The sequence below is a fragment of the Nelumbo lutea genome, chromosome 6 (assembly GCF_056320005.1).
Source record: "Nelumbo lutea isolate HS-2025 chromosome 6, American lotus-T2T, whole genome shotgun sequence".
Taxonomy (NCBI): domain Eukaryota; kingdom Viridiplantae; phylum Streptophyta; class Magnoliopsida; order Proteales; family Nelumbonaceae; genus Nelumbo; species Nelumbo lutea.
The window spans coordinates 7,283,773-7,310,551 of NC_142689.1; the positions used below are offsets into that span (position 1 = coordinate 7,283,773).

Sequence of the window (26,779 nt, forward strand, 5' to 3'; positions counted from 1 at the left end):
GACCTGGCAAAAAGTTGACCCAACCTACGAACCCAACCCAACCCAACCAGAAAAATAGGGCCAGGGTCTCATATTTAGCTACCTGAATGCGAGGATGACCCGCCCCGACCGACCCGAAAAAAACTGGGTTGGGTTGGGTCATGGGTCAACCTGTTGACCCTATTGTCAAGTCTAATTGGGACTATTTATGCATCGTTTGAAGTTTCCACTCTTTAATTTTTTTTCTATTTATTGTTTACTCTTTCAATTGTTAAATGTTCAAGTTTTTTTTATTTATATTTGGAATTTTAAGGTTAGTTCTTTTAATTTTGGCAATTTTTATGTAGTTTTCCTTTATTTTTTAAATTTCACTTATTTTTTAGGATGACCCGAATTCATCCCATGGGTCAACCTTAACCCGAACCCGAACCCGACCCACCCAACCCAATTGCCAGCTCTACCAACAATTGCTGGGGATGATGGTGACCAAACTTGCCATCTCTTCAGGTGCTAAAACTGAGGAAATATGCCTTCACCCGATAATGGGAAATTTTATCAATTAAATCATGGATAAAGAAAAGGTTACCTTTTGGAAACACAAAAGTAGAATGGTGTTCCAAAGAAAATTCCCAAACCAAGAAGGTGGTATGAACAAATTAAGTGCATGTTTGCGATGGCTGAGCTGATGATTCAATTAAGCTGGTTCGGCTGTTTTGAAACATTTCAGAAGAACTGTTCAAAGATACTGAAGCAGGCCACCCTTAAACGATTGATTGGCAACCGATGTGGGCTCTCCAGATTTTTCATAGGAAATCCAAGTAAGGCCCATCCCCAGAAACTTCATCCCTCCCAAACGGGTGCCTAATAAATAAATGATACTAAAATTTGTAAGGCAAAACTGAATTACATCTAGAAATCAAGATCAATTATAGTGATGCCTTAGTATGAGTTAATGGAATAAAAATAATCAGAGTACTAGATTGAGATCACAGAGGAAGACTATGTGAAACTAGGGCAAGATTTCCGGGACATAGAGCAATTGATGTTAATTTGCTTATAGTCATTTGATTATGCTCATTTTTAAGTTTTGGCCTAATCAATTGAATGTTTGACCCTACATGGGTCTGTGCCTAAAAGCTTTGAGTATAATACACTTAATCTATTTATATAATATGTTGTATTTAATTCTATATATGGGTTTAAAGTATTGGATCTAGGGCTATTCATGGGTAGGATTGGGTCAGTTTATTGAGATTTTTCCAACTGACCCGACCTAGTTGGGTTATTTGAAATTGAAACCGAAATCGACCCAGTGTTAAGTAAAACTGACCTGGTCGATTTGAGTCGGGTTGGGTCGGTTTCGGCTTTAAGTTCAACCATGGTAATAAATTAAAATTTCAAAATTTTGATTCTTGAGAGCCATATTGCATTAGAGGTTGTGTTTGAGTTGAGGGGCTAAGGGGGGTGGACCAAGTTAGAATAGAAGTTATTAAGAAAATAGAAAATCAAATAGTATTAGAAAAAGAATAATGAAATTTGTATATTTCAATAAACATTCTAATCTAAGTAAAAAATGACACCTAATTCTAATTGTAATTGGTTGCCTATCTGGTGTAAAAGACCATAAAAACTAGGATATTTTGATTATTTTCTTTAAAATTTTTCCAAAAAAATCCTTGCCTAGTTGTCTTATAATACTTGTCATTAATGTCATTCATAACTAAAATGCTAGAAATTAAGTTAAGTTGTAACTAGGATAGAGACAACTTAGTTAAGTAGGAACTAATTAGGTTGTAACTACTAACCAAGAACTAAATCAATTTATGATTTTTTACAACCCGAAACCGACCGGTGCTGAAAAAAACCCGGCTGACTCGGGTTGGATCGGTTTGGGTCTTCTTATGAACAGCCCTAATTGGACCTAGGCCCGTTCTTCAAATTCCTACCAGTTCTGATATGGATCCGGGCCCAATACGGCACGAGCATCAAACCTAGGTTCAAGCCCGGAAATTTGCCGGCTCGGAATGATCACCCTCACCTATGTCCACGGAATCCCGGGCCCAAAATGCTCCCCTTCCGATTATCCAATTTATCCCACGAGAGGAACCATTGATGCTATCATGCTACGAAGAATCATCTCAAAATCGAAGGGACACAGGCGAGTACCTCTCTGTCTCTCTCTCTTTCTCTCTCTCTCAACAATTGTGGCAAACGAGAGGCCATGGCTTGCTCTTCGATCTTCTTTTCAATCTCCCGTCATTCTTTCTTTAGATTCCACTCTCATGTCCCCTCATTTTCAATCCCTGTTTTTCTTACTAGCAAAAGAAAGGTTCATTTTTGTTCTTCTCAAGTATAGTCAAGAATTTTTAGTTTAATTCGTCATTCTTCTTATCTCCATTTTTCTTAAAATGGGTCCTGCAGGATTTGAATCGATTTCGATTGTTTTCGATGGCGTCAGAGCCGAAGGAATCTCCTTCAAACAATCAAGGTCTCCATACAAGTCCAGATGAAGCCACTAACGGATACTTCATGCAACAAACTGTATGTCTAAAGCTATGGACTTCCTTTCCATTCTAAAACTGGTTTTTGGTGGCTAATTCTTTTTCTTGACTTAGTTCTAAGATCCATATCTTCACTGGGAACTGACGATCCAATTTTTCTGTAGATGTTTCGAATTAAAGACCCTAAAGTTAGCCTCGATTTCTATTCTCGCGTTCTGGGAATGTCGTAAGTTGCTCTCCAGAAAATTTCTTGTGTCCGATAATGATTGTTCAATGCATCTGGCTCTGGATTGTGAAGTTTTTCTTATGTTGCTATTCCGTTGCATGCTGTGCATTCATATCTAGATACATAGTGTTCATGTGGTAGTGTAGTTGAACAAGTGAGATTAGAGAAGTTATGCATACCTACATGCTTTGGTTACTTGGCTTTCTAAAGAAGGCGATATCCCCTAGATATTAGCTTATTGGTTCCAATTTATCACCTGATATGTGAACACCTCATTCTCTTGAGTCCAACGATTTGGTGAATGCTTTAGGAGATTCCATTGCTAATAAGAGGCCTAGGCTTCTGAAAGTCTGTAGCTTTATTTCATTTAGTGGGGTTGCTTCCCATGCTATTTCTTGGTTCTTGTAGTCTCATTTTTTTTTTTCCGTATTCATTGATAAATCTTTTCTATGCTGCTCATAAGAAAAGGTTATTAATAAACAACTCAAGATATTGCCTGAGCTTTTAAAGAAGGGAGCCATTGCCATTCCATATGGAGCCCGAATATGCTAGGAATAAGATATGTAACATTGCACAATTAAGCCAAGTCAGTGATCTGAACATACAGACAACTTACATGTTTACTTCTGGTTTGGTGTACTAGCCTATTACACATTTAGTTTCTAGCGGATCTGGACTCTTCCATACAACCTTGGTGATTTGAAGTGAAGAGTGGCATTGCTCACTTGCTCTTCTGGTTTTAGAATTTAGAGAATTAACATGTTGGCCATAAAAATAAGAGTTGTGTGGATGTTGTCCAGAGAGAGGGAAGAAAAACAGGAAGAAAAAGCTGTTTTAGGTAGAAATGAGGATCTTGTTGCCCATGACCTGTAACAAAGAAAATAATTGAACCTATGACATTGGATGCACTACTAGTACTCCAATCTTTTTTTTTTTCCAGTGAGAACTAGTACTCCAATCATGTCCTTTACAATAGGCAACTATATAAAATTTGACTCCAGCATGTGAAAGCATAGGTAACTGAGCCTGTTGAGGTATCCATCTTTTGATATTTTGGTACATAGTTGGAGAACTCCAACTAATGGTCCCTATTTACCCCCTGTTGAGGTGTCCATCTTTTAATATTGAAATTTCAAAGTTGAAATGTATATTCTTTTCATATTAACTTAACTGGGAATTTATTTTATTATATAATGATGCCACACAAAAAGAATTTATAAAGATAATGATACACAGAAAGTCCAACCCTCCAGCAACTAAACAGAGGCAAGACTAAACCAACAAGCTTCAAGTGAGGGAAAGCAAAATTTAATACAGCCATAAACAATATTGCCCAACAACATTAATGACGCTGGAAGAGCTGACCCAAATGAATTTGTATATTGTATATCACTGTGGCTTGAAAAACCCCTATTGTTTTTGTTCTAGAATATTACTGAAGCTTGAAAAACCAATTACTTGTTTGGTTCTTCATTAGAATTTCACTCTTAGAAGGTTGGATTTAATTAAACTTACTTTTACTGTATGGGTTAACATTTTTTTTATGGCATTAACTTATTAAAATGAAATCTGATAATTACTTCCTCCTTATGTGTACTTTCTCTCTTTATTTATTTATTTTTTTGATACTGCAGGTTGCTTAAGAGGTTGGATTTTCCAGAAATGAAGTTCAGCTTGTACTTTATGGGGTATGAGGTAAGATCTATTTTTTATCAGTAGTATTTTTCATCTTGTTACAGACAATCATTTATTATTATTTACTTAATTTTCTGGTGTAGAATCCAGCAGAAGCTCCAGTAAATCCAACTGATCGGACAGTTTGGACCTTTGGCCAAAAGGCTACAATTGAACTTACACAGTAAGTATCAGATACTTGCAATGACCATTATTTTTCTTTCTTCTTGACCTTTTTTTTCTTTGACAATCGTTCATTCTCTTGTTTCTTGTTTTTCACTCGTATCCTTTAACACATCAATATTTCAAACAGTAATTGGGGAACAGAAAGTGATCCTGACTTCAAAGGTTACCACAATGGGAATTCTGAACCTCGTGGTTTTGGTATGCAGTTGACCCTACACTATACTCTCTGGATTGATGAAGCTTTCAGTATTTTAGGATTTATAAATAAGCTGCTCACTATGTGCTTTATATTTATTTATCTGACCATGCACTTGATTTAGTCCTGCCCATGTCGGGGTTTTAGCAAAAAGGGGAATGCCTTTGTGGAACCTTTCCCCATTCATTATTTGTTGGGCCATTTAAGAGAAACGAAATCTAGAATTTTTGAAGGAAAGAAAAGGGGTAGACAGATCTAATCAGAGGCATTGAAAGAGTTCATCTCTTTGGTGCCAATCATTGAAGACTCTTAGAGGCTGTGTTTTTCCAATTTTTGTAATGGGTGGGAGTGTATCATTTATGATGTGTAATGAGTTTATCATTTTTGCCTTCTTCTTCTTCTTCCACCTTTTCTTTTCTTCATTTTCCTTTAACAACAATAGGGGTTCATCCCCTATATTTTCTAAATTTTCTTTTTTTTTTTCTTCCTTTCTTCTCATGAATATGTTGAAGCAGAACAGGGAGATGTTGAGATTGGCGTGGGGGTTGAATGATTCATCAGGAAAGGGGGAGTGAGCAGCGAGGGGAGGGGGAAAAAATAGAAGGGGAGGGAGGAAGGGGAGAGGGTTTTAGGGTCGTGAGTGTTTAATGGATCTGTCTATTTTGTCTTGGAATGTTCGGGGCTTAGGCTCTGGGTGTTGGAGAATGGTGGTTTGTAATTTACTGAATAAGTTGAAACCAGAGGTGGTATTCTTCCAAGAAACAAAGTTGGAAGTAATGGATGCAGGTTTGGCAAGAAGCATTTGGAGTCAAGGTCAGGTGCGGTGGGTTAGCAAGGCAGCTAGGGGCAGTGCAGGAGGTTTGTTGACCTTGTGGGACAGATCTAAATGCAAGTTAATTTCTTCTCATGTTGATGAATTTACAGTCTCAGTTGTGTTGGAAGGGGGGGGGGATTCAAGGTATGTTCACTAATGTATATGGTCCGACGGATAGTGGGGAGAAGGAGAAGTTGTGGGAGGAGCTGTTAGTAGCTAGAGATAGCTCAAACCTGCCTTGGGTGGTTGGAGGAGATTTCAATATATCTGAGGGAAAAAACAATGGTAATGGGAGCTTGAGGGACAGAAGAAAATTTGCTGATTTTGTTAATCAGGCCGGGCTTTTAGATCTGCCATTGATGGGGGCTCAAAACACCTGGACAAATAACCAAGAATCCCTGATTCTGGTTAAACTTGACAGATTTTTAATCTCCTCAAGTTGGGAAGAGGCATTCTGGCAAATTAAACAAGTTGCTCATCCTAGACCTTTATCGGATCACTCTCCAATTCAGTTACTATGTGGAAAGGTGGAGAATCAGGTGAGAAGTAATCTATCTTTCAAGATGGAAAATGCTTGGTTTGAAGAAAAGGAGTTGGTTCCTTTGCTTATATCAAAATGGGCGGATTTTAAGGTGGAGGGTACCAGCTCTTACATCTTGGAAAATAAGATTAAAGGGATCAAAGAGGTGCTGAAATCTTGGAAAGTGAATCATCAAGGAAAAAAGAAAGTGCCTAGAGGTAATTAAAGAACTGGATTCAGCTGAAGAAGTGGGTCCCCTTAGAGAGGAAGATAGAAGGAAGAGACTGCTAGCCAAAGTGACTCTAGATTCATTAGCCTACAAGGAGGAATTAAAGTGGAGGCAAAGAGCCAAAGTTAAATGGCTTAAAGTGGGAGATAAAAACTCCAGTTTTTTTTCACAAAATGGTAAAAGCAAGGAAAAGAGTAAATCAAATTGAGAAACTTGAACGGGGAGAGCAAGTGGGTGAAAACTGGACAGAAATGAAGAACATTGTCACGAGATTTTTCTCGGAGTTGTTTAAAGAAAATTGAGCAAGAAGGCCCTTTCCAGAAGAGCTCACTTTCAAAAGTCTATCAGTGGATCAGCAGAGGGAGTTAGAAGCGCCCTTCACAGAAAATGAGATATGGCAGGTAATTAAAAATATGGGGACTGAAAAATCCCTAGGGCCAGATGGCTTGACAAATATTTTCTATAAACGGTTCTGGGAGGGGGTGAAAGGGGATCTATTGAAGGTGTTCATGACTATCACCAAAATGGATCATTGGTTAGAAGTCTGAACAGCACTTTCATCTCCCTTATTCCTAAGGTGGAAGGTGCAACAAACCAAAAGATTTCAGGCCAATTAGTCTCCTAAACAGTTTTTATAAAATTCTATCCAAAGTCCTTGCAGAAAGATTGAAGAAGGTTCTTAGTGTGATTATTGAGGAGAATCAATTTGCATTCGTACTGGGTAGGCAGCTGTTGGATAGTGTGTTGATGGCAAATGAGTTGATTGACTCAAGAATAAGAGAAGGTAAACCAGGGCTGATTTGTAAGCTGGATTTGGAAAAGACATATATGATCATGTAAACTGGAAGTGTTTGGATTTGGTGCTAGAGAAAATGAAGTTCGGACAAAAGTGGAGAAATTGGATTTAAGGTATGTATTTCCTCTCCAAAGTTCTCAGTTTTGCTTAATGGGCACTCCATGGGATTCTTTAAAAGTTCAAGAGGATTAAGACAAGGGGATTCCCTCTCCCCTCTTCTGTTTATATGCATAATGGAAGTTCTAACTCTATTTGTGCAGAAGGTGGGGGTTGAAGGTCTATGGAAGGGTTTTGAGGTCTCTCCGGGTGGGGAAAGTGTTTAGATGCTACAGTTTGCTGATGATACTCTATGTTTCATTGATGCAGATGTTGATCAGCTGAAGATTCTCTTGGGGGTGCTTAGTTGGTTTGAAGTGGTTTTGGGATTGGGAGTAAATTGGACCAAAAGTAGATTGATTCCGGTGAGTAAAGTGGAGAATCTCGAAGAGCTCACGGAGAATTTACCTGGTCAGATTGGATACTTGCCTATCTCCTATCTTGGCTTTCCTCTTGGAGCTAAATGCACCTCTACGGTGGTGTGGGATCTGGTGGTTGAAAGAGTGGAGAGGAAGTTTATGTCTTGTTAATCCAAGTACCTGTTGCTGGGGGGCAGAAGCACGTTACTAAAAAGCTCGCTTTCTAATCTTTCGGCCTACTTTCTATCTCTTTTCCCAAATCCAGTCAAAGTTTCCCAAAGAATTGAGAAAATCCAAAGAGATTTTCTTTGGAGGGGCTAGGAGGAGGAAAAAAAATGTCATTTGGTTAATTGGGACCAGGTATGTTGCCCTAAGGAGAAAGGGGGGCTGGGGATCAGGAAGCTTAAGTTGTTTAATAAAGCTCTCTTGGGAAAATGGATTTGGAGATTTGAGAAAGAAAAAGACAGATGGTGGAGGAAATTAATTTCAGCAAAATATGAGACTGACAGTGGGAACTGGGTAACCACTAATCAATTGAAGTCTTTAGGTTGCTCACTGTGGAAAAAAGTCATGGAAGTTCTACCTTGGATGAGTAGTGATCTAACTCCAAAAGTGGGGAATGGGAATAGGTTGCGTTTCTGGGGGGATACTTGGTGTGAAAGTACACCCCTGGCTGAAGTATTCCCTCAGCTGTTTCAGATTGCGGAAAATCAAAATGGATCGGTGGCTAGTCGATTTCAAGTGAGTGGGGGCACTATTATTTGGAGCCCTTCTTTTAGAAGGTCATTTCAGGACTGGGAAATTGGGAAAGTTGCAGATCTCTTGGGGTTGCTTCACAGGAAGTCCATTGACTTGTCGTCTGAGGACTCTTGGATCTGGAAGTTTAGTGTGGATGGTAGTTGCTCGGTTAGCTCTTTTGCAGAGCTTCTAAATGAAGCTGTGCATCCTAAAATTCCAGTGGTGAAAATTTGGAACCCTTCTGTGCCTTCTTGTAAAGAGACCGGGCTGAATGGGCCCTAGTATCTTTTCTTGTAGTATGTTTTTTTTATTTGTTCGCTAATGGGCCTGCTATTTCTTTTGCTAGTTCTCTTTATGTTACTGCCTAGCTGGCTGCCCACTTAAGGGTATATTTGTAATTATGTTCAGATTGAAGTTTAGTAAAAGGATTAGAGAAGGGAGGGAAGAGATTCGAACTCTTCTTCTTCTTCCTCCTTTTTTCTCCATCTTCCTTCTCTTGCACTGCTATTCTCTTCTTTTCTTCCTTTTTTCTCTCTAATTTTTCCCAAGTTTACATCAGATTTAGAGGATTGATTTACAAATTGGTATCAAAGCAGGTTTCTTTCTTCCTTCTTTTCTTCTTTCTCTTTTCCCATACACCCTTCGATTAAGAGTGTATGGAGAGATAGGTTCTCTATAGTTTAGAGGATCTTTGGCCTAGTTGGTAGAGGGTTTGGAGAGTGTAAATCTGGCCGGATATTGCCAAGAAGTGCTGCTGTATTGTTTCTGCCCAAAACCCTATCCGATTAGAGATTTTCGAAGTTACAAGTAAAAGTGAAGCTTTGGGTGTGGTGCTCTGTGCTTGGGAGGTGTCTTTTGACTTCTAAAAGAGGGTGGTTCAGGTTTGGAAGAGATTGGGAAGCTCTGGTAGGAGCGGCTGCATCTTCTCTCTTTCTCCCCAACAACCGAACGTAGTGAAACCCTAGTTTTCAAGCATCTGGGTACTGGTTTGACTTCAAGTAAGTTTATAAGGTCCAAATTTCTAGTTTTTTGATTTTCATTTGATTAATGGAGCAATATGGAAGTGAGTTCAAGCATGTGCCGGTTTCTGGGCTTGGCTCGATAGGTTCCGTTTTGACTGTTGTGACCACAATCAAGCTAGATGGGACAAATTATTTTGCTTGGGCACAATTTATAAGGATTTATGTTTGTGGTAGAGGAAAATTAGGGTACCTCATAGGCAGTAAAGTGAAACCTGAAGAGACAGACCCTGAATATAAGAAATGGATGCAGGCGAACTATATTATCATAGGATGGTTAGTCAACTCTATGCAGCCTCATATAAGTAGTACTATCTCTGGATGTCCTCTGCCAAGGAGATTTGGGGCAATGTTACTGAAACTTATTCACAGAAGTTGAATGTGGCTACAGTCTACAAGCTGAAAATTGATGTGAAGAACCTAAGACAGGGGGAGAAGAGTGTGGCAATCTACTATTCTATACTGAAATTCTTATGGCAGGAAATTGATGTTATGGAGACAGTTGCATGGGAGACTAAGAATGATTAAAAAATGTTTAGGAAGTTGGTGGAAAGAAACAAGTTGTTTGAATTTCTTACTGGACTCAACCCTGAGTTTGACATCATTAGGCAGGATGTTCTGGCCAAAGATGATGTTACTCTTGCCCAGGCATATGCTATGGTGAGTAGTGAGGAGAGTAGGTGGCAGGTTCAGTTACAGAGTCCACTTACTAAACACTTTGCACATGCGGGAATAAAGCATAGGGGTCAAAGTGAGAAGGAGTAGGTATGTGAATATTGCAAGAAACCAATGCATACAAAAGACACTTGCTGGAATCTTCATCCTGATCTTCTTCTTGACCGGTTTAAGAATAACAATAATTTTAAGAAGGGCAGTCAGACAGGAAAGCCGAAAACTAATGTTGCCACAATATTGGAAGGAGGAAGTAAGGAGAGTGAAGAGAAGTCCACCATTGAACATTTGGCAGCAATGAAGGCAGATTTTGAGAAGTATGGTAGGCTGTTAAGTCACTTGGAGGCTATTGTTTCTACATCTCACTCTTCAGGCAACACATCATCATCATCAACATTTGCTCACACAGGTATTCTTGCTTTTGCAAACCATGCTTCAGTTTCAAGTAATCATAAAATCCCTTGGATCATTGATTCTGGTGCATCAGACCATATGACCAGCTTGTGTAACCTTTTCTGTTCATACCACATTCTCTCTGGTAAAGAGAAAATATCCCTTGCTGATGGGTCCCTTGCTCCCATTTTTGGCAAAGGGGATATAAAAACCTTTGACACCCTTTATTTATCCTTTGTCCTTCATGTCCTTAAACTTAATACAAATCTTTTATTTGTTAGTAGCATGACTAAATCCATGAATTGTAGCATAACCTTATTTCCCACTCATTGTGTTTTTCAGGACCTATAGTATCAGAGGATGATTGGGAGTGGCCATGAGGCAGATGGAATATACTTGCTGGACACACCTGATTGTGCTCTTGGACCACCTCATGGAGTTGCCTTGGAGTCAGTTTTGTTAGATTCTGTTGACAAAGTCATGTTATGTCACTTTCGGTTTGGTCATTTGTCTTTTTCTACTTTGAGTCATTTATTTCCAGATATGTTTAAGAGAGTGTCTTTATCAAGTCTTCATTGTGAGTCGTGTGAACTGGCCAAGCATTGTAGACAATCTTATTCTGTAAGCAATAAAAGATCTATTTCTCCTTTCCATATTGTTCACTCTGATGTGTGGGGGCCATATCATTTGCCTATTATGGGGGGTTAAAGATACTTTATCCTTTTTATTGATGATTACTCTCGTTACACTTGGATCTATCTCATGAAATCCAGGGATGAAGTACCAACTATTGTGCAAAATTTCATGAATTCATTCTTACCCAGTGTAACACTCGGATCAAAATATTCCGTTCTAATAATGCTAAGGAGTATTTTGAGAAAACCCTCTTAGCCTATCTTAAAACTTTTGGGGTTATTCATCAAAGTTCTTGTTCCTACACTCCACAACAGAATGGAGTGGCAGAAAGGAAGAACCGACATGTGGTTGAAGTTGCTAGATCCCTCCTTTTTGCATCCCATGTTTCTATAAAGTTTTAGGGAGATGCTGTCCTTACTGCTATATTTTTTATTAACCGTATGCCTTCCTGGGTTCTTGGCTTCAAAACCCCCTTTAGCCTTCTCTTTCCGGATGAGGATCTCTTCTCTCTTCCTCTCCGTGTTTTTGGGTGCACTTGCTATGTGCATGTTCATAGCCATCAAAGGCACAAATTTGAACCTAAGGCTCGTAAATGTGTTTTTCTGGGATATGCCCCCACACAGAAGGGATATTGCTGTTTTGATTCAGTTAATGGCACTTGTTTTGTATCTCATGGTGTAACATTTGTTGAGTTTACTCATTTCTTTAGTATTCCTCCCGAGGGGGAGAAATCTAAGGAACCCTTTGCTATGTCTCCAACAATTCCTCTTCCTGTTCCTTTTGAGTCATCTCATGAGGTGTCCACTTCTCCCACTGGGCCTACCTCCAATATTCCTGTTCCTCCTCCTCCACCTCATCCTCTTGTAATTCCTCCTCATCCTATTCTTCAAAGGTGGTACCAAGGCACAGATTCAGACAGGGGCAAGTTGTTTCCACTCCTACAAAAGAGCCTCTTGCTCCTCCCATCATTATTGAGGTAACAGGTCAACCTTCCTCTGACCTATCTACATCTTTCCCAGACCTTGATCTTCCTATTGTTCTCCGCAAGGGCAAGCGGAAGTGTACAACCCATTGTATCTCCAAACACCTATTTTATAGCCTTCTATCTCCTATCTACTACTATTTTCTTGCTTTTGTTTCTTCCCATGTGATACCTAGGTCTGTACCAGAAGCCTTATCTAAACCTGAATGGAGGGATGCTATGATGGCTGAACTGGATGCTTTGCATAAGAATCATACCTGGGATATTGTTGACTTGCCTGAAGGGAAGGAACTAGTGGGTTGTAAATGGGTATTTGCCATTAAATATCACTCTGATGGCTCTGTTGAGAGGTTTAAGGCCAGGTTGGTTGCTAAAGGCTACACTCAGATGTATGTTATTGACTATCTTGAGACATTTGCTCCTGTGGCTAAGATGACCTCTGTCCGGGTTTTGTTATCTTTAGCTGTTACTTTTGATTGGCCTCTCCACCAGTTTGATGTTAAAAATGCCTTCTTGAATGGTGATCTACATGAAGAGGTCCATATGTCTTCGCCTCTGGGGGTGTATAGAAATGAAATGCAGGGGAAGGCGTAAACTGCAGAAATCTCTTTACAGTCTCAATTTGAGAGGTTTAGGGCTGCTCTTGTCTCATTTGGTTACACACAAACTCAATCGGATCATACCTTGTTCTTGAAACTAAGTGGCTCTTTGGTGACCTTTTTGATAGTCTATGTTGATGATATTGTGGCAAACTTGATAAGACTGGCAAACTTGGTGTTAAACCGGCCTCCGCTCCCATTGATCCCAATCACAAGCTTTCTGCTACAGATGGTGAACTTTTATTTGATAAGTGTGTTTCAGAGATTGCTTGGGAAGTTGTTATATCTTTGCATGACTTGGCCGGACATTTCCTATGCAATGAGTGTTATTAGTCAATTTGTGCATTCTTCTAGAGATACTCATTTAGTTGCTGTAGAAAGAGTTCTGTGTTACTTGAAAGGTACTCTAGGGAAAAGTATTATATTTGCCAAACATGGACACATGAAGCTGGAAGCATACACTGATGTTGATTGGGCAAGATGTATTGATGATAGGAGATCCACCTCAGGTTATTGTGCTTTAGTGGTAGGGAATATTGTTTCATGGAGGAGTAAGAAATAGTCTATAGTTGCCAGATCCTCTGCTGAAGCTGAATATAGGGCTATGGCACATGGTGTGTCAGAATTATTGTGGCTACGATCCCTTTTAGAAGAATTGAGAGTTGACTATGAGAAGCCAATGATGCTTTACTGTGACAACCAAACATCTATCAATATTGCACATAATCCTGTTCAACATGATAGAACCAAGCACATTGAGGTTGATAGACATTTTATATGGGAAAGAGTTTCCTTAGGAGAAGTTTGTTTGCCATTCATCACCTCCGAAGAGCAGCTGGCTGATATTTTGACCAAGGGAGTTCAGAGAGGGAAGCTGACACACTATATAAGCAAGCTGGGCATGATTGACATCTATGCTCAGCTTGAGGGCTATGGCACATGGTGTGTCAGAATTATTGTGGCTACGATCCCTTTTAGAAGAATTGAGAGTTGACTATGAGAAGCCAATGATGCTTTACTGTGACAACCAAACATCTATCAATATTGCACATAATCCTGTTCAACATGATAGAACCAAGCACATTGAGGTTGATAGACATTTTATATGGGAAAGAGTTTCCTTAGGAGAAGTTTGTTTGCCATTCATCACCTCCGAAGAGCAGCTGGCTGATATTTTGACCAAGGGAGTTCAGAGAGGGAAGCTGACACACTATATAAGCAAGCTGGGCATGATTGACATCTATGCTCAGCTTGAGGGGGAGTGTAAAGAGACTGGGCTGAATGGGCCCTAGTATCATTTCTTGTAGTATGTTTTATTTATTTGTAAGCTAATGGGCCCATCTTAATGAGCCTACTATTTCTTTTGCTAGTTCTCTTTTGTTACTGCCTAGCTAGCTGCCCACTTAAGGGTATACTTGTAATTATGTCCAGATTGAAGTTTAGTAAAAGGATTAGAGAAGGGAGGGAAGAGATATTCAAACTCTTCTTCTTCCTCCTCTTTTCTCCATCTTCCTTCTCTTGCACTGCTGTTCTCTTCTTTTCTTCCCCTTTTCTCTCTTACATCGGATTTAGAGGACTGATTTACATCTCTTCTAAAGTGAATGCTTTGATTTGGGCTGCGTCTCTCGACAGATGCCTTACGAAGACTCCCTGGTTAGAAGGGGTGTTCAGATTCAGGACCAGCTGTGTGTTCTTTATGGAGATATGGAGGAGGATGGCAGACACCTATTCATTCACTATTCGATTACAGCTGCAATATGGAATCACTTTTTATTGGGGTAGGGCTGCAATGGTGCATGCCTGATTCAGTTCTTGACATGATACGGAGTTGGGAGCTGAAGGGTGGTTCAAAATTGGCAAAGTGCATTTGGAGTGTCATGCTTGTAGTCGTCTGTTGCATAGACTGGACGGAAAGAAACAAAAGATCTTTTAAAATAAGGCCGCTAGCATAGATTGCTTGATTGCCTTTGCATTTGGAAAGATAGTTTTCAGGGTGGCGGTGGCGAAGGACATTCAGGCTTTTGTCCTTTGTTCTCAGTTGAGATCTAGGATATTTCTTGAGTTATGATGTATTGTAGGTGTTAAAGTGAGTTTTTCGGCTCTGTCTTAGGGACCAAGGTTGTAATCTGCCACTTTTGGCTTTTGAATAAAATTTTACCTTATCTTTTTTTAAAAAAAGGGTTGATTTTCTATACTTTATCATGAAGCTTATGCTTTTCTTATGAAAATTATGGATAATCTATATATACTTAAAGCATCTGGGGGGTGTACGGTAACTCCCTTTTGTCCAACATGTGTCCTTCTTCGGAATGACTTCTTTACCCTCTTTGAAACCTCCACCTTGGAGTGGCTTTCTTCTCCACCAACGCCCCCGCATTCGTACCCGCCTCCACCGTGCCGATCGCCACATACGCCACCAACACCGTCTGAAGGAGAGAGCCCTCTCAATCGGAGAACTCTATGTTTTTTCACCACAGCGGAGCAAGTTCTGGAGAGCCCATTGCAGTGCCATCGAACAATGGACAATGGGCTCCCATTGCCGTTGATTGACATCCCCTTCTCGCTATCGGAGCGACACCTTATGGTTCTGATGATTCCTCAAGACCGTAGGGAGTTTGGGCTCGATGGATCGATGACGAGGTTGGCGGTTGCCCAGAAGGGTTTTAGGGAGGGGCTTAGCGGGGGGGGGGGTGAAAGGATTAGGGAGTGGGGATGGAGTATATTGGCGGCCATTGAAGGCGGAGACAACCTTGAGGGAGAGGTCGAGGGAACTTACGTGGTTGGGAACAAGGGTTTGGATAGAAGCAATGAGATGTTGTTGGGCAAGGTGTCGGGTTTCTATGCTAGCTTCCAGTTGTTGGTGGATCTCTTTAATGGTCTCTATGCAATTGTTTTTGGAAATAAGATAAATGAGAGGAAGAATCACATTCATGTATTGTGAATTCTGAAAATTGGTAGTTTCTTATTGGACATTTGATTTGGATTTATTTTTGTTCTAGTTATTGAATTTGTTCTCTTGAGTTTGAGTAGGACTTCATTTAGCCAGAGACCTTTTCTATTTGCTACTATGTTACTTTGTCTTTTTTTTTCTTTAAATATAATCCAAGCTTTGCAAATTTAAGAAGCTAAATATAGTTAACAGTCACCGGTGATAACTGTTGGTTTCCGCCGGTTGGAGAGGGAGAGAGATTGAAAAGGGTTTGGGTCAGTGTGGGCGTGTGGCAAGAGAGAGGAGCAGGAAGTAGAATGGAAGAAATGCAGAGCTAATAACGTTTGACCACCTCGCATGTTTCAAGCACGCACATGCTTCAAGGACGTGTGGCATGTTCCTGTGCGAATTGTGCATGCATACTCTTGCCCAGATAGAAGCCGGACTCAAGTACTGCCCACTTTAACTTGTTGGCCATCATCGTTGGTGTTGACGGTGCCGTGGTGGGTGTCTTCGTTGAAAGTCAAGCCATTATGATGAGGCTCTAAAAGCAAAGCAATAGCAAGTTCTTGTTGAGGAGTTCCTCCGGACTGAAACGCTGGGGTAGGAATTCAGATAATGGCCGAAATGCAGCTTCTGAGTCTCAGTTGTCACTTGGGTTATCGGTGGATGTGATCAAAATCTTAATACAAGGGGCATTGCACATCTCTTGCATGAGTTGGTGGCAATGACCGCAGGGCGCGGAGGATTCAGCCATGTAATGGAGTTGGGTCTCACCGTTGGCGGTGGTGTTGATGGTCATGAATTGCTCGACATGGACGGAGTGGTGGAGGGGGAGGCCAGGGAACTCAAGGTTGACGCCGAGGAAGATACAACCATTGGATCCTAATCCGGCGATTCCAACAGAGTAATTCAAAATGGTAGTCCATGGAGAGAGAGAGAGAGAGAGAGAGAGAGAGAGAGAGAGATTGCTCTACAGTCCTTGTTGTGGCGTTCCAAGGACGGGGACGATGAATAGTGCCATTGAAATTTGGGTTGGTGTGCAAAATTTTAGAAAGGGTAATTTGGTCCCAAAAAAATTGTTGTTACCACTGTTTTGTAATATATTTCTAAATGTATATGATTTTTTGTAAAAAGCCCAATAATTTAAACATTTTTTAATGCAAATGTCCAAGTTGAAGAGCAAAGTCAACCTTCATAGGAAAACGATATTCCTTCGATAGTACAATAAACTTTTTCTTTATTTATTTTATTCAATTTAATAAAATATTATCTAAACATTTATTTATTTAATAAAATTAAAATATATTATTTATTTTTATTTATTACTTTTTGATTGGGAGAATGACAGTTCAACCTAGGGTCAGAATTTTTAGGCCCAAAGTATAGTTGGGGCGGATGCTAGCTCGGAATTGATGCCAATTCACAGGTTGACATTGGTGTATAGAGTGTGGGTTTTTGACATTTTGAATGTTTATAGCTCTGCAGTGGAAATCAGAAATCTGCATTGGGCCTGTCTGTACTTCTCCGCTTTTTTATTTTATTTTTAAATTATTTATTTAGTTAGGAAGGAATAATTTACTAACAAACTACAATTACTAGTAAAAAGGTAACTAGATTAGGGTTATCAATGGGTTGGGTCTACCTAGACCTGTTCATGGGCCAGGTAGCCCAACAGGTTGGCCCAGCCTGGCCTGTTATTAAGTTGTGCTTGGTCATAATTTTAGGCCCATGGGCTCGGGCTCAGTCTTAAAGCACCGGGCCCGACTTTTTTTCGGGGCATGTTCGGGCTTTCTCAAAAAGGCCTGACTCGAGCCTGAGCTTGACTTGGTACTATATATTAAATAATAAAAATATATTTTATTTAATAAATATATATAATATTTTTTCTTTGTTCTCTTTTTTTTTAAGTAATAGTGAGATGTTTATTATTTTTGAGTTTCGAAGGTTTTTAATATAAATAACACTTTTTATTGAATAAAAAAAGAAAAAGCTTTCTAGTCGAGCTCGGGCTCGGTTCCAAGCTTCGGACTTTATATGAGGGTCGGGCTTGGGTTGGGGCTCGGGCCTGATGCATTCTGTTGATACATATACAAAGTCCGACCTGGCCCATGAACAGGTCTAGGTTTACCTAATGGATCCAAACTGATTGAACCAATTATAACAGTTCCGGTTCTATGATTTTATCTCTATTAATGGTTGGGTTTATTTTGGTTCTTGTCTATCCAAAACTAATTCGAACCCGCGCGCGCGCGTGTGTGTGTGTGTTTATTTGATAGATACTAAATAAGATAATATTAGTTAAAAATGTTTATTTGGGTTAATAGTCTTTGTTTCTTTGTTGTCTTGTGCTGAGTATCGAACTTTCACTTACATGAAGAAGGTGGTGTCCATGTTTTTTGTTTAATTTTCTCTTTGTTTAGCACAAGCCTTTCTGCAAGTTATTAAGGAATACGATTGCTAGTTGCTATGGAACCTAGGGAATTACCCTAGGATATATGGTTTTTATTTAAAAAAATCCATTGCGTAGGTGACTTTGGCAACAAGGCGTCTCCTTGTCACCAAGTCTCGCCTTGGCGCCTTGAAAAACTATTTTCTATGTTTATAAAAATAATTCTTATTTATCAAAACTATTTTTGTTTAATATGATGAATATATTATATTAGAGGTGTACTCAAATCTTTTCTACAAAATGTGTTTTTTCATAATTTTATTGTGTTATATATATGTATATTTTATCATTTAAATACGACATCAAGGGTTGACACATTTGACCCTAAAGGTTTAACTGTTGACCTGCCAACAAACAGGAAAACAATTTCATTTTTGGGTTGGTTTAGATTTTGCATTTCGTTTCTATCATCAATAAAAACAATTCTTGTTTATCACACCTATTTTTCTTTAATATGATTAACATAAGATATTAGTGTTGTGCACAAAATTTTCTTCAGTTTTTTATTTTTTATAATTGTTTGTATTTATTTCTATTTTAAAAATTTTATTATTTAACTTTGAAATCATGGGCCGACCCATTTGACCCAGATGGTTGAATTGCTTACCCGCCACCTGGACAAAAGAATGGTTTTGTTTTTGGGTTGGTTTTAAAAAATATGGGTTTTATATTTGATATGGATCTAGTTAGTAGAATCTATTGGTGAGAAAAAATATCTTAAACATAGGATTTAATGAGAGAGAATGGGAGTTAATACCTTAAATATAAGAGTTAATGAGAGGAAATTGAATGAGGTGTAAAGTAGTAATTAAAATCAAAATCACATTTTTTGTCCTCACAATTAGAGAGGGCCAAATTCAATAGTAGGGGTATTTTAGTAGAAAAGAAAGCTTCACAAGCTCGTTCATACATTTAATAGTAGTATAGATATCTTTAATTATCAAAAAACATTTGTTTTGTCTTCGTCTATTAAAATGACAAAATCCTCTATGACTTGATGGCCCAAGGCATGAAAATTGTTTTTGCATGGTTTATTTGTCTTTTATTTGTCAAAAGTGAAGGAACATAGAACCTGTATTTCTCAGAAAGTCATCATAATTGGAAGTTTATAACTTTCTTTGGAATTTTAACATAAGTGAAGGAACATAGAACCTGTATTGAATGTGATTTATTAGATGGTTGCCGATATCTTTTTGTTGACTTCTGAGTTATAATTCCAAGGTGGTTACTAGTTGAATGACACTTCACACTTCTGATTTTCAACTTGTATATTTGAATTGTGAACGTTCTATTTGTAGGCTATTGTTCTTAATCTTCTGTTCTTAAGTTATTGTACCTCATAAGTAACTAACTTAATAGTATTCGTTTTAGTGGAGTTTGATAAAATGTCATTTTTTGTTTCAGGTCATATAGGCATTACTGTTGATGACACATACAAGGCATGTGAGAGATTTGAACGTCTAGGAGTTGAGTTTGTGAAAAAACCTGATGATGGTAATTCCTTTTTAAGAATGGAAGAAAATTAAGAATGATTGTACATCATGATCTGAAATTAACTTCTTATCAGTGTTACTCAAATATGGATATGGGAACTAAAAGTCCATGTGTGTCCAAGAGCCTGGCTTGGCGAACAAAAAATATCGATTCAAGAATGCTCACAAAAATAATATGTTAATATAAGAAATACAATCATATAATAATTGTATATGCAATTATGCATCAGTATGTCCATACTCCAGATGCCTTTTTGTGTATGTCTCTTCTAAGGATTTTTAAGTATTGGTTATCCCTACAAATCTAATACCGATATTATGATATAAAATGTTTTGAAGAGTCCTTCAATTTGTTTCTTTCCATATTATATGGTACGTATAATGGCATTATAATTTTCTTGTTATGCATCTTATTCCATACCATATTTTACTAGTTAGATACTATATCATATATCTTTCCCTATTTATGTGATGTAACATAAATTGGTTTCTTCACTTACTACCAAAAAAATATAAATTTGTTTCTTCTTTTCATAGTATTAGAACAATGTCCATTAACTACTTTAAAGCCATATAGCCAAGCATGTGATGAAGTAAGGTGCTTTTGATATTATATGAAATCAGTTGACCGAGTTAGGATGTATGCCACTTGGACATATTAAAATGTATGTGGTATCCATGTCATACACTTTAGTTTTAGTGTAAATTCTGTCCAAATGCCTTCTTCATGTCCTTGTTGTATGTATTTAAATGTTTGGTAAGGATATGGTATAAGACTTCCATCAAGAAAAAGATAAACATGTTGAAAGAACCTTCTTTTTTATCTTTAACATATCATAAAAAAAGTATTAATAGCAATAGTAATAGCAGTATACAGTAGAGAATCAAGGAGGAAAATCTGTAAACTCCCCATCCCCCCACAGAAGTCCCTTTTCTTCCTCCAAAACAATTAGTACAATCAGGAATATCTGCTTGTCACTTTCCTTTTTCTACGGTATCAGCCAGAACCTTTGCTGGTCTTTTTGTCCACCTAAACAAGATATTCATGTTTCTATCCATAAACCTTCCCTGTGACAGCATGCATGAAACACCAAGGTATCCCTCCCACTCCATTCATCCATCAGATCACAACCTTTAAGTCACTCTCCACTTCCAGCCTTGACACGTTTAATAATGAACGGATCTTAAGGGCTTCAAGTACTGAAAAGAATTTTGACCTAATTGAGTTACCTAAACTTGCTGGGTCTGAATACACGATGATGACTTCTCTATGTTGATCCTTTTTAGCACTCCTAGTTCCTGAATTTCCTGGATTGCCAAGGTAGCAGCCAGCAAAATTTAATTCATCTCCTCGGTGATAGATAGTCCATTTGGGTTGTCCTCTTCTTGAAGGATGAGAGAAAGCCACTACTTGCCAACTCTGGTGATGTCGTCTATAGAAGAAGGAACAAATTCTTTTCTTGTTTTTATCTAATAAGCTAATCTTAAAGGATACGATTGATTAAAGCTCCTGTGCATTATCTTTTTGTTATTGAAAAATTCAAGTATCCCTCTCCTCCCAAATGGTTCATAGAGTAGCAACTCTTTTACTTATCCACATGTTCTTTGCCCTCCAAGTGTTTGGGGAGAAAATTGTGTTTCACCCCTGGTGGCTGCTCCCTCCTTGCACCAAATAGACTGAGAAAATACTTCCAAATACTAGAAACAAACTTTCAGGAGATTAGAAAGTGAAAGGTGGTTTCATAATTATTCTTCTAGAGATGACAGCAACGGGTAACAATGCAAAAGTGGTCTCCTGCTTTGGATGATCTCATAGGCTTTAATTTTCAAATGCAAAGCTTCCTAGCAAAAAGCCTGTATTTTCAATGGAGTTGAACTCAGTCAAATAACTTTAATTGGAAACACAACTTGAGGATTAGTAGATGTTAAGGCTTTGAAGAAAGAACACAGTAGAAAGAATCAATATATTTGATGGATCAAGTTCTATCTACCATGATTATCATTACGGTCAAGGAATATGCTGCCAAGAAGATCAAGTGAAGCAGTAAACCTTTCAGGTTCTGAATTTGTCAATCATCTCTTAAACTCAAAATTATGTAGAAAGAAAACAAAGTACAACTTTCGGGATAAGAGAAAGCGTACAACCCTTGACCCTAATGTAGAAAGGAGAGATGATGTAAGAAACTTAATCCTGCAGCAATGGTGCACAAATCTTGAATGGCACCAACATATTACAAATAAGGATGATTGGTTTCATGTTGTGTTGTGCAGTTCTCTAATATTCACTGTGTGAGTGCTGTGGTAAGGCTAGGAGTGGTGGTCTCCTTGGAGGACGAAGGAAGGATGGGAACAAGGGTAGGCTAAGGGTTTCTATCGACAGAGTCGTGTGTTCGTTATGATTCACGCCTCCTTTTATAGGGAGAGATCCCGAGGTCCCTAAAGGAAGGAGCCAGAAGAGTTTGATTCCCATTTGGAAAGGGAGTCTTTGATTCATTGTCAGTTGTCAGGGGGACACTGCTAGGGGTTTGCGACGCGCCTTACGAGATCTCTCCAGAATGAAGTTTCCTTTTGTCTGAGGATTCTCATAATACATATGTGCTACTTCTTTTTGCGGGTCTCTTGGGCTGACATGGCGCGGATGATGTCAAGACCGGTCTTAACATGTCCAACTTAATCCTGTTAGATGTTCTGCCGCGAGCGTTTTTTGGCTAACCGTTATTCTTTCATTCGTCGCCAACCTGCAATGGCTTTGAGCTCATCGCAAGTCTGTGGTAACCTTGAATCTGTCGTTTGTATGCTGTAGCGTTGAGCTCATTGCACGTCTGTGGTGGCTTTGAGCTCATCGCAGGTCTGCGATGGCTTTGAGCTCATTGCAAATCTGTGACGGCTTTGAGCTCATCGCAAGTTCGTGAGGAGTTGTGAATTCATCGCGGGTGTCTTTGCAGTATTGGTTTAGTGCCTTCATTGTCATTGCGGTCATGGTGAGCAACATATACCTACACATTGTTTAAGAGTTCATGAATTATGACAAAGGTCTGATTTGGGATTAGGGAATCTGATATACATAGACTTGGGTCCATATGATGATTCAGTAGTTTGAGAAGGACGTCCTACATGCAATACCTCCTTTTTTCATAATTTTTCTTTTTTTTTTCCATTTTGTTTATGAGCGACATATTTAAAAACTTCTATTGGGGAACTATTGTGTCATCTACTGCATTTGGTGTAAGGTCAGTTCAGCTATGCCAACTGCCATATCATCCCTGTTTGAAAAAAAAATTGATGGTTGCACTCTAGGCAATCCAGGGCCATCTGGATTGGAGTAGGAGGTGCTATTGAAAACCGTGAATGGTATACTATTTTTGGTTTGCCTTGTGCCTATAGGAATGGAGGATATTAGTGATGGCTGAGATGCTGGTTATTGGAAATGGAAGGGCACTCCCAAGTGGCAATTGGTTTAATGAAGGAAGCAGATGGATGTTTGATCCTATGACATCATATTAGAGAGGCTAGATGGGTGGTGTCAAGGCTGAACTCTATTTTCAGGTGAGTTCGTGGATCTCCATATCCGTGGCAGATGCATTACTATGAAAGGGGTTGATAGGGAATAAAAAAATAGTGGCCTTTCTGCTATGGGGAAGTTGTAGGTTTTAGAATGTATTGGTGGGCGAAATGTGGGGCTGCTCTATTGACTGGCCATGGGGCGATATAGTATCTTTACTGCTAGGAGAAAAGAGTAATAAGTACAACAGCCAACCAGAAACTTTTGTAACTGTCTATTTGTATTGTATGGATGCTTAAAAAATGGGTACCATGTCCATTTCCATGTTTGTGTTGGACACTTCAATTTTTATTGTAAATTCTGTGTCAAACACCCTGCCCAAGCTTTGTCTTTTCCATGTCCATGTAACATAGCTCACTAGTGCCCTTCAAAGAGAAGGCATCCTGATATAATGAAGCCAATTCAAGCCCTATTTGCTCCATCTCTTCCCAAAGAATCTTCAAGAGGCTAAGCACTTTGCCTCTATTCAAAATGACTTTAATCCATGGACCCCTGCCTCCAAAGAAAAATGTGCATCCACTCTATCACCCCTTGGTAGTATCCCTAAAACTAAATGAGTATTTGGGTGAGAATCTGAACTGCATTCCTTGGAGTGATAGGAGCTCAGCTCCTATAAGGTCCAAGTAAATCAGTTGAAGTTTTTCATCCTGATTTCTGAATGCTCTTCCTATTCCTTATTATGTTCTTTTGCCATAATTTCCTTAAGTTTCATTTTAGCTTCTTTTTGTTCATGTATAAAGAGAGTGTTCTCAAATTCCTTCTTTTACCTTAATTTCATTTTTGTTTTCAGACTTCTGAAGATATGTTAAATCCCTAAGTCAGTTCTTGTAGCTAAATCTGAACAACATTTGCTGTTCTCAATGTTTTGCAATTCTCCTTGTTAAATTTTCTTATGGAATACGAAGAGAAACGATATCATGGTATTGTTTCTTTTGATTGGCTCATCCATCTATCCTGCATGGTTACTTTGGATCCCCCTTCCCTGGGTTTTATGCAACACTGCATAGAATGCAAAAGTTAGGTCCTTGGAAGCTGTGTTAATGTGATTCATCCTCTTTCTTTGTACCTGCTTCACAGGTACAATGAATTCTTTTGTACTCTCTCTCTCTCTCTCTGTTTCTCTCTCCCCTGTGTGTGCCACACATTGCTATTACTTGCTCTTCAGATGGATTTGCATGACCTAAAATTGCTGAGGTGGTTGCAGGAAAGATGAAAGGAATTGCATTCATCAAGGATCCTGATGGCTATTGGATTGAAATCTTTGACCTCAAAACCATTGGGACTGTAACTTCTACTGCTGCTTGAGAAAATACCATGATTACCAAGGTAGACATTCATAGCTTCTTTCCTTTTTTTTCTTGGAATTTGGTTCCTCTTTTATGTTAAACCTGAAAATATCAGTTACAAGTTCAGAATGAGGTCCAATCTTGTGGATTAAAAGCTAGTACTAAAAGCTTGTGTAGTAAAACCCAGATGGCATAAATTTATCAGAAAAAAAAACTTAGATGGCATAGCGTCACATAATCACATTGGTATTTTAATATGGTAGCTTATAATGCTGCCTTTGGTTGCAGTGCAATTTTATTTGCACTATATAAATGCATAGGAGTGCAAATGAGAAGAATGCAAATGCTGTCTCTGGTTTAATTTTGTTTTGGGTTTTACTTATTAGGTCTTTTTTTTGCTTCGTTCATACTGTAATAAAACAAAATAAGGTAAAATTTGAAACAAAATCAGAATTTGCACCCAAAGCATTTGCATTACCATAGTTTTGCATCAATGCAATGAAATTTGCACTGCAACCAAACGCACAGCCAAGATACAAATTTTTCCCTTGACAAGCTCCTAGGTGTTCAACATGTCTGGTATGTACATGGTGACTACATGCTGGATTGACCCAAAGGTAGTGTTTCCCGTGGATTGTCAGAGGCATCTTAAGCAGGATGATTTGGCTAGTTTTCACCAATATGTATGATTTTATTTTTTCAAAACATGAAAAAAAAAAACTGCAAACATCAGAAAAGATAATGCTATTTTTCTGATGAAGACAGTAGTCGTCTTTCTTTTGAAATTGAAAAACAAAATCACACATATTGATGAACACCCCTGTAGTCATTTATTCAGACTGTTCAGTGGGTGTTGAAATTTTTTGGGAATTGGGAGTGATGAACCAATGCAAGACTGACCTTGCACAATCTAAAACCATGGTCTTAACTTTGACCTAGGCTGTGGGAAAGCTAAAAGGTACTTGAAGGCCATAACTGTATCTCAGAATCGAATCCTCTTTTTTTCTTAGCAACTTTTCTTAATTTTTATCTTACAAAAAAGGTCTTCTCAGAATTGAAATATGCTGGTCTCATCACTGCAGGAAATGAGGAGTGGAGTTCTTTACCATCTGCTGGATGTCACTGTCTGTTGCTTTCATGGATGAAGTTCTTTCGTTTTCTTTCTCCTCACCCCTCACTTTTTCTCATTTGCTGTAGAATTGTGGTCCTTTTATCAGGATTGTGATGAAACTGCTATAGCCGTTTTGTGCAAATTTTCTTTCGGTTTCTGTCTAGATCAACCCATATTGTTACAGAACCCCTTGGGGTTGCAAAGGGACAAAATATAAAGAGCCACATGTTCAAAATTCGGCGATTATTTATGCAACCAAAGCCAGAGATCTATGGTCTGGTTTCCGGTTGATCACTAGGTACCTTGTGCCATTGTCCACTCCTGCTGTTTGCTGTAAAAATTTGTCCAAACAGCTTGCTCGCACTAATGTTTTATAGAAGTGCTCGTCGGGCCAGACAGGCCAGAGATAGGCACAAACACAACCAAGCAGGCCTAGCTTCGAAGATCATTTGACTGTAGTACCAAACAGACTAATAGCAGTTGGATAACGGAGGAACATATGGAGCCTTGCATTCATGGGTTTCTCATAGGATATTGATAATTTCTTTCTTTTTTTTTTGCGTTTTCTAGAAAAGGAAAGAAATTAATAATATGCAGGTGAAGAATGCTAATCGTACTCTTATGAATTGAACCATGGTTTGAAAACCATGTCTCAACCTGGGTAATCACCGGGTAGAGTCATGGTTAACCAGGATCAGGAGGGTCTAAAATTGGTCGGCCCAATTCAGACATCAGAGTTCGGTCAAGTCACGTTAACTTCCAAGATGTTAGAAACTTGAAATTTTGGGAAAAGGATGAACGTTTAGGTGCTATTTTTGACATGCTTTAATTATATACAGTTTCTATTTTATTATATAGTCTATTACTAATAGGGGTGCAAGTCGGGCGGGTTGGGCTGGGTTTATGGTCAACCCAGGCCCGGCCCTAAAGTTTGGGCTTAAGGCCCGAGCCCGGCCTGAGCTTGAGGTCAAGCCCGATTTTTCAACCCGAGCCTAGTCCGCCTTGTAATTTGATGCAATCGGGTTGGGCTCGGGTTGGTCAATAAACCCATTCTAAAAGTATAGATATATAAATGTATTTATGTAAATATATATACATATATTTATGTATGTATGTAAATCTGTATGCAAAATATTTATACAAGTGTTATATATACAAATATATATATATATATATATATATATATATATATATGTATATGTATAAATGTATATAATTGGGTCGGGCTCGGGTCGGTTTGGGCTACCTAAGGGTTAGGCTTGAGCTTGGCCTAAAAAATAAAAAAACTCGACTTCTTGGGCTTGAGCCCAGCCCAAGGATTGAAAATCTAA

The 26,779-nt window shown here is 38.7% G+C and overlaps 1 protein-coding gene across 2 annotated transcripts; it reads left to right on the top strand.

Annotated features, from left to right (window-relative positions):
* Positions 1-1,908: 1,908 nt before the first annotated feature.
* LOC148847111 (lactoylglutathione lyase family protein / glyoxalase I family protein) lies at positions 1,909-25,683 on the top strand. 2 transcript variants are annotated; one of them, XM_088948671.1, is made up of 9 exons: positions 1,909-2,137; positions 2,401-2,520; positions 2,645-2,706; positions 4,341-4,401; positions 4,485-4,564; positions 4,694-4,764; positions 19,401-19,490; positions 24,256-24,377; positions 25,420-25,683. In XM_088948671.1, exons 2-8 carry the CDS (start codon positions 2,428-2,430, stop codon positions 24,354-24,356), a joined length of 558 nt encoding a protein of 185 aa, XP_088804797.1. In that variant the 5' UTR covers positions 1,909-2,137; positions 2,401-2,427; the 3' UTR covers positions 24,357-24,377; positions 25,420-25,683. The 2 variants fall into 2 exon arrangements, with proteins under 2 accessions (XP_088804797.1, XP_088804796.1); XM_088948670.1 differs by having other exon boundaries at positions 2,099-2,308.
* Positions 25,684-26,779: the final 1,096 nt, after the last annotated feature.